This window comes from Psammomys obesus, unplaced genomic scaffold (genome assembly GCF_907164565.1).
Source record: "Psammomys obesus unplaced genomic scaffold, mPsaObe1.curated_primary_1811, whole genome shotgun sequence".
Taxonomy (NCBI): Eukaryota; Metazoa; Chordata; class Mammalia; order Rodentia; family Muridae; genus Psammomys; species Psammomys obesus.
The window spans coordinates 671,816-680,047 of record NW_026590598.1 but is presented as its reverse complement, the minus strand read 5'-3'; the positions used below and the strand labels follow the sequence as shown (position 1 = coordinate 680,047).

Sequence of the window (8,232 nt, the reverse complement as noted above, 5' to 3'; positions counted from 1 at the left end):
CTATCTATCTATCTATCTATCTATCTATCTATCTATCTATCTATCTACCTACCTAACTATCTGTCTCATGGGTGCTGGGTATCAGAACTGAGATCCTCATGATTGTGTGGATTTTACATACTGAGCCATTTCCTTAGTCCTCAATGGATGTCTTCCTTCCTTCCTTCCTTCCTTCCTTCCTTCCTTCCTTCCTTCCTCCCTCCCTCCCTTCCTCCCTCCCTCCCTCCCTCACTTTCCTCCCTCCCTTCCCTTCCTCCCTCCTTCCTTCTTTCCTTCCTTTCTATTTATTTATTTGGTGTTTCTCTGTGTAACCTGTAATCTTGGATGTCCTCGACTTGCTTTTTAGATCAGGCTGGCCTCAAATTCATATTAGTTCACCCGCCTCTGCCTCCCTGAGTGCTGGGATTAAAGGCATATACCACCATGCCTGGCTACCGGATGTCTTTAAACTGGCACAATGTGATTGGATATCTGTGAAGCCAGGATGGAAGGACAGAGCATTTGGGTGGCTATGAGATCCTTGAGAGAGATCTCATGTCCACCATTTACCCAAATCCAGGTCCTGGCATGGGAAGTGGAGGAATCATTGGGAACTGGGACCTGAGTTATTATCTGTGATATTCTCCGTTGTGTATAGCAAAACCCTGGTTCGGGAGAAGCTGCCATTGGTGCCAGCCAGTATAGGAGACAACCCCTCCTCACATCTTTTCCAGCTTCTCACTTCCTTCCACTTGGGGTGAGCTCTCCTGTTTTTCACTTCTTTCTCAGTCCTGTCTGAAGCATTACATAAACTCTGGGGCTCCTACGAAGGAACTGCATTGTCAAAGTTGTTCCAAGTCTGCTGCGTGCAGCAGATGGCTCACTGCCATTCACAGGCTGTGTTTTGAGACCGCATCTGCTTTCCCACATTCCCGCCATCACACAAAGCATTCAGAGACATACTTGCTTCAAAACTGGGGCAGGGAGATGGGTTGTGGGGGAGCAGGATCTTTCTGTCTGCTCTGATGTCTGTAAAAGGTATGAGCTTGTGGCTAACATTGTTGACCCTTGTGGGTACTGGGTGACTTCTAAAGTTCAGGCTCCTGAGTGTGTCAGTCCCAGAAGGGGCTGCTGTCATCTCAGCCTCATTTATCCTCTGTGCCCTTGGTAACTGCCTGAACTACGGGTACATCTTCCTTTGTGATTGTCAAGTGGCTTTTGAGCAATCCTGGGCTTCTGGAGCCAAACACTTCATCTGGGCTTTGGCCCAGTGTTCTCATGATAGAACTCAAGTGGACTTGGCCATGCGACTGAGAATTCCTGCCCACTGCCTTTCCCTGTTCTGGGTCCTCTGGGGTAAGTATATGTCTCCTGGCATCTTACAGATCCCAGCAGTTCAATTCAGACAATTGCATAGCACACATTGTATTCTTTGCCCATGGCAAGGGACAAACAGATTCCTCAGCATGAGTTTTCGGCTCCTCCCCAGTATTTTGACTGCTGGCTCAAGGTGGGAAACAGTGTCTAACTGAGAGTTCTGTTTGGTGAATCAGGAAGATTTGGAGTGAATCCTGCTGTACCACTCTTCTCTGACTAGCCTGGGACAAACGATCCAGCCACTTCTGACCTTTCTTTCCTTATCAGTTAAATGGGTCTGAGATGTCTGACTGAATGTTTCACCAAGGTTCTCGGTGTTCACGGCGACTTAAGGTTATCAGCATCTAGCTCATGAGAGCTGCTGGCCTGGATGGGACTGGCTCTTGGGCTGTGTGGGGAGGCATCTCAGGGCCACAGGCATGAGCTGCTGGGTGGAGCTGTGCGAACAAAGCCTGTGCAGCCGTGGCCATGCTGATTTCTTCCTGTCTTTTTCCTCTCTTTCCAGCCTGTGACCTCATGACCCAGGGAATTTTGGCCTTGGTCACATCCACAGGCTGTGCGTCTGCCAACGCCCTGCAGTCCCTCACAGACGCCATGCACATCCCACATCTCTTTGTCCAGCGCAACCCCGGGGGTTCACCACGTACTGCCTGCCACCTGAACCCTAGCCCCGACGGCGAGGCCTACACCCTGGCTTCGAGACCACCTGTCCGGCTCAATGATGTCATGCTCAGGCTGGTGACAGAACTGCGCTGGCAGAAGTTCGTCATGTTCTATGACAGCGAGTATGGTGAGTCTGGGGTGGGGGTGGGGGTCTGAGGCTTGGGCGCAGGGACAGCTGGGTGCTGGGAGCCCAGCACCAGAGGCTTCAACCACGGGACCCAGTGCTGGGGTGCTGCCAGGGTATAGATCCACGTTGGTGGTCTGGGCTGAGTTTTCCTCAGGGTGGTAGGGCCCAACCTTGAGCTTCACGAGTCGGGCAAGAGCTGCAAAAACAGATCTGTAGATAGGCACTAAAGTTGCCTAGCAACATCACCTTATCATGACAGCTGAAGTTTGAATCATCTTAGAATTTTCAATAAAATATTAATAAACTGCTGGCAGGGATCTGAAGAGCTGCATGCAGGCTGCCTGCCTGGGTCTTCCTGGCATCTTCTCCTCTGAAGGTTACTCCTCATGCTGGATGGTGGTCCAGCCTTGGATTTTTGCTTACATCTACCTCGATCTGTCCTGTTTCAGGTCTTGGGCTAGGGCAAAGATCAGAGGAAAGGGTGCCTTAGCTGTTGGGCCTGGGAACACTGTATGGCTATGAGTGGCTTCTTTGAAGACCTATTCTGTAGAAGTAAGCATAATTTACTTACCAGGAAACCACAAAAGTGGCCTTTGGAGAATCAGTTTCTTGTTTGCTTAAAGCTTCTCTGTAAATAGACCAGTTTGAGTGGGTCCTGAGATAAAATGGTTTCCACGATTTTTTCTTCAGAAAGGTTTTATTTGGAGACCGTTGACAATCACATGATGTTATGAGAAATAATGCAGAGGGAATCTCATGTGCTCCTCCCTCAGGTTTCCTGAGGGTAGCACTTTGATTAGCCGTAGCACAACGTCACTACCAGGATTTGGCCCTGGTGCAGTCTGCAGGCTCTTCATAGTTTACCAGTTTCTGTGTATGTGTCCAGTCTAGGCTGCTGTGCATGCGGATTCATGTCTGCAGCATTTGTCTTACTTACGTTCATGTTTGCGTGATCACTAGCCAGGATTCAAAGTGATTCTCTTAAGAATCCCTATGCTACACCTTTATTATCACAACCACCCCATCACCTGTTCAAAGCTGATGGCCACTTATGAGGCTTGGAAACCCCGGTGGCTGAGGTTGGGACGGAACTGTGCAACTCTTTTCAAGTCCACTTTTGTCTCCTGGTGAAATAATCTTCTTGCCAAGAATGTAACTAAGAAAAGAAATCAGCATATGTTTGCATTTGCCTAAATACTCTGCCTCCCGAAGTCTGGGATGCTGTCCTCAATTCTTGAACAAATAAACTGTTTAGAGCCTTCCAGGAAGAACTGAAAGAGCAAACAGTTACTATGTTGAAATAAAAATGTGGTGGCAGCTGGGGGCTGGGACAAGGGTGGCTCAAGGCTCTGGGGATTTTGCTGGCAGGCCCAGGAACTGGCCCTGTCCTCTAAAATTAGCCTCAGGTTCCGTGGGAGGAACTGGCGACCTTGTAACACTGATGTGCCACAAGGCGTCTCTGAGAAGTCAGGCCTTACACCAAGAACCAAACCTTAAGGTCCTCCTGTTGGTGTTGAGGCCAAGCCTGGTGGGAGGCGTGGGTCGGGGTGTGTGTTAGTCTGTGTGCAGAGCTCCTTCCCATTCTGCTCCACTCAGGTGCTCCTCTTGTCTCTGGCCTGCTCATACCATTTTCCTCGGAGAGAGCAACAGCTGCAAGGAGGGCAGGTGGCAGCCCTCTAGCTGCTCACTGTCTGGCCTTCTGTGATTCCTGAAGACATTCCAGGGATGCCTGGAGGCACTTGCCCAGACCATGTCTTTTCTTTTCATTATACTTTCCACTTCCGTGTTACTCAGTCAGCAGATGTTCCAGGAAAGGTGGATGTCCCCACCCCTGTTCAGCAGAGCCGGCATCTTATTCAGCTGCTCACCTATCCTCAGCCCACTTGCCTTAGACTGCCCCTCATGGGGACTAGTCCCTAGTGTAGACCAGGATCCTGTGCAGGTGGCCATTCCCAGGAGAGCAGGCCATATGCCTTTCTTCGTGTCACTGCAGTTCAGCATTGTGTCTGGTACTATGTGAATTACCAATTCATGAAGACATTGGAGTTTACAATAATTTTTGAGAAAAGACAAAGGGGAGATGTGGGTGGTCTGAAATTTGATCTAGGATGGGGTGGGGAGCCAGGAAGCACGATTCATCTCTCAGAAACACTTCTAGCCCTTCGTCTTCTCCCCCCTCAACCCTGAACCTGGAACAGCCTCCACAGTGTGCCTCTCTGTTCTCACATGATACTCTTCTGCCTTTACTGGAGTTGGATTTAGTTCTTGGCTAGCCTGTCCTTTATCATTAGTCCCACAAAGATGATGAGTGAATCGCAGCTTCCATCAGATGAATCACTGTGGGTAGATGGTGCCGTGTTGTGAAGGGTGCTGAGGCTGTATGTAGGCTCAGCAGCGGAAAACCATGTTTAGGGTGCTAGGAGGCTTCCGAGGCAGGGAGAGAAGACACGCATCATATTTACTGATTGTGGTTTGGCAGGGAAATGGGTGAGGAACCTTAGAGCTGCTGAAAGTCAGAGCAGAGCCTCCTGCAGAGGGTGCTGTCCAGGGTGCTGCCTGTTTGGCTTCAGTTGCTCTGGAGGTCATAGCTATTTCATTGTAGGCTTGGTAGGACCCTTCAGCTTTTGCCCACCCTAGCCACCAGCCTCTTAATTTGACAACCTTTGGGGGCTAGTTTGTGCCTGTAACAGTTTCTCTACTCTTTCTGCTTGGCCTGACTATTGCCCTTCTGCATATCCCATCCTGTTTTCCCACACGAGTCCCATTAGGTTAGCTAAGGCTGATGAAATTCACAACACATTCAGCCATCACAGTGGGCTTGTGCTGGCTCCCACAGCGTCACTGGCAGTGGAATGCCCATGTGCCATGGGTGGATTCACAGAGCCAACATGCCCATGATGGTGTAGTTTCAGATGAGCACAATTAAAACTCAAATTGAGTGTAACTACTCTTACGTCTCCCAAAGTCAAATGGAAGTGATTTGCGATATAGGGACTTTCAGTGCTGATCTCTAAGTATCTCTGCATATATTATTCCACTTACATGGCATTTTGCCACTGAAGTAAATAAGGCCCAGTGAGATGCCTCTTGCTTTAAGGCCCGTGCGCTTAGCCAAGGCACCGTTCTATTTCTTGGTAGGCTTCAGCTTCCTTTTCCTGTGCCCAGCTAGTCACAGTCATTGCTGAGGCAGGAGTGTGGCTCAGAATGGACCCAGCGTGCCTCACCCTTAAGTGAACACCGCATTCAGACACTCCCTTCTGGAGGTGAGGATCGATTCGCCCCCATTTCCTTGTCATTTCCCCTTTAATCTCAGGAATGCCTTTCCCTGGTAGAACCAGGTGTGAGAGAAGAGCAGGAAACCCCTAAGAGGAGTTGACAGAAATGCATGCTACAGGATGCTGAACATTCCCTGAAGGTCCATTTGTTAAAGGGTTGGTGTCCAGAGGTGAGATGTTGAGAGGTCCTGTGGACTTGAGAGAGGTAGGTACTAGAGGGCCGTCTTTAGGGCACTGGAGTATGTCCCTGAGAGAGATTTTGGGACTCCCACTACTGCAGCTGTCTGTTTCCTGTCTTGTGATATGAGTGGTGCTCCCTGTCACGTACTCCCACAACAAATGCTGTACTTTCAGACGCTCAAAGCACCGGGGCTGCTGCATCTTGAAGTGAAATGTCCAGCACCACAAGCCAGAGCAAACCTTCCTTTTTACGTGACAATTGCCTCAGGTGTTTCACTGTGGTGACAGAAATCTGACTAATACTGGGGAAGAGAGGAGTTTGTATGTATTTGGTTTACAAAATATGAGAGGTGCCATTTGGTACAATTCCATGGAAAACACTTGTATGCTTGTTATGACAGCAAAAGGAAAAATAGAAGAGAAACTGACATTTGGAATAGAAAATCCATAACATTAAAATACCAAAATTTTGGATGGATTAGAGCAGAGAGCTTTCTCTCTTGCTAGTGTGTGTGTGTGTGTGTGTGTGTGTGTGTGTGTGTGTGTGTATGTGCATGCATGTGCCTGCTCATGTATGTATATTTGTGTGTTTGGGGATTGGTGTGTTAGCTATAACAACAGTTTTCTTCAGAGAATAACTTTGGATGAGTGTTTGTGGTTGTGTTGGGATCTTTAGATATCATTGTCTGATTCACCTGGTAAATATTCATGGATTCTCTGCCATGTGACATACATTGTACCTGGTGCTCATTTTAAATAAAGAGGTAGTGGATGGAGCGCCTTGGCTCACATTGCCTATAATTGGGATTGGAAGCCAGGGCCCAGTGTCTCCTTTCTAGCATCTCCAGGGCAGGTAGATTTTTTTTGTGACCTCTGGTCCCGCTTGCAGGAAACTGGCATTCTGCAGAAGCAAAGCCTCAGTATCTGCCTGTGTGACTACTGCACTTGCTTTAAAGTTACTGGCGTGTATGTATGTGTTTGTGTGCTTGTGTGTGTGTGTGTGTGTGCACACAGGCATGTACACACATGTATGTGTGAATCTGTCCCTAAGTGTTCCTTTCTGCGTCCACTACCTCTTACCAAGTATGCGGCTTCTCCAAGCCCCTTGGCTTACCAACATCTCTGTTGCATGTACTTAGAGAATTCTAGTGCAAAGTGTTCTATTACTCTGATGCTAATCTACAATTTCTATGTACCGTCTCTTCCCATCTTCACAGGCTATTTTTGTTTTCTCTTCTATGACATGCTTGCTTGTAACTGTTAATTTTTACGCTGAGCCTTTTCTTTGGTAAGTTAAGTGTGGCAAATACCGTCCGTCAGTTGCTCGTCTTTATAAACGGAAGGTTGGTATTGTACTGTTGTCAAATGTAGTCATCTTTTTTATGCTCAGCTCTCCTGCCTGTCTTATTTAAGCAGCTCTTCCCTACCTTCATGTCATAACGATAGTTCTTCCCCAAACCGCATTTTCTTCTTGGAGAGAAGATATTTTCTTCTGAGCATGCTGCCACGGGAGGGCCCTAGCCTGAGCCCTCTGTGGTGCTCCTGTGTGCTCACTTCTCCCTGAAGCTGTGTCCAGCCTTTCTTCCCAGGCGTTGCTGTGACCTAGGGCCTGTCTAGTGCCTGATGGTGACTGAGAGAGGTACCTGCTCATTCGGCACAGCCTGTAGCAGGGAGGTTAGTGAGCTCTCTCTGGAGACAGGAATGTTTAAGCGGTGCATGAAGGACAGGCAGAAGTGAGGCAAGCGAAAGGCAGTGGATCCTGGGATGAGTTGGGAGAGTGTTTCAGGTATAGAAGCAAGCAAATGAGAAGGCTGGGGGTGTAGGTGAGGGTGCACAACAGATAAGATGGAGTGTCTGGGTTACAGATTATCTGTCTGGATCGCAGGCTGTGGCCAGGGATGAAGCCAGAAAGGCAGGTGGAGAGGCCTCACAGGCTAGCTACAAATCCCAGGAAATCCCCAGAGCCAGACCTTGCTGCCTCTGCTGGTGCTTTCGGATTTTAGTTTTCACATGTAGTACAGACACGTGAGTGCGGACGAAGGGGATGGGACAGCCTTTAACCCAGAATTCTCTGGCCCTCTACTACTTCTGGTTTAGATTCACTGGTTGCAAGCAAAAGGGAGAAACTAAGATGGGCAGGGGCTGTAACACAGCTGAGGACGAACCCCGGGCCCACAGTATACTCAACTTCCAGCAGCCCCAGCTTCCATTTCTTAGCTTCATTCTGAAATACAAGGAGCTTTGTCACGGCCCTCGTTCTCTATAGTGGGTGTGTGCTGCTCCATGCCAGGAAAGCCAAGTTGAGAGAAGTGTGTGGACTTGCTCCAGGTTGTGGCTAGTGAGTGGCCAGGTCTGATTTCCAAAACTGGGGCCCATACACCGCAGGAGGAGTCTTTGTTATTGTGTGAGGACTTGCTGTGGTGCTGTCAGTCATGACAGAAAGCAGTGGTAATGTCCATCTTTAGCTATTTGGTTAAATATTCTATGATGTGTACATTCAGTGGAACACAACAGTTTCAAGATGGCAGTCACTTAACCATGAACCGTGGGCAGAGAGAGGGTCTGTCTGCAAGCACAGACTCACTGGGACTGGTATTTTCACTGAACTGTTTCTTGTATCTTGAATTTCAT

At 48.6% G+C, this 8,232-nt stretch overlaps 1 protein-coding gene across 2 annotated transcripts in view; it reads left to right on the top strand.

Annotated features, from left to right (window-relative positions):
- Positions 1 to 8,232, top strand: part of Grid1 (glutamate ionotropic receptor delta type subunit 1) — a 735,469-nt gene that overhangs the window by 132,272 nt on the left and 594,965 nt on the right. For both annotated transcript variants that reach the window (XM_055607998.1, XM_055607999.1), the window contains exon 3: positions 1,862 to 2,146. In XM_055607998.1, the coding sequence (XP_055463973.1) occupies positions 1,862 to 2,146 (285 nt within the window). The remainder of the gene's footprint in view (positions 1 to 1,861; positions 2,147 to 8,232) is intronic.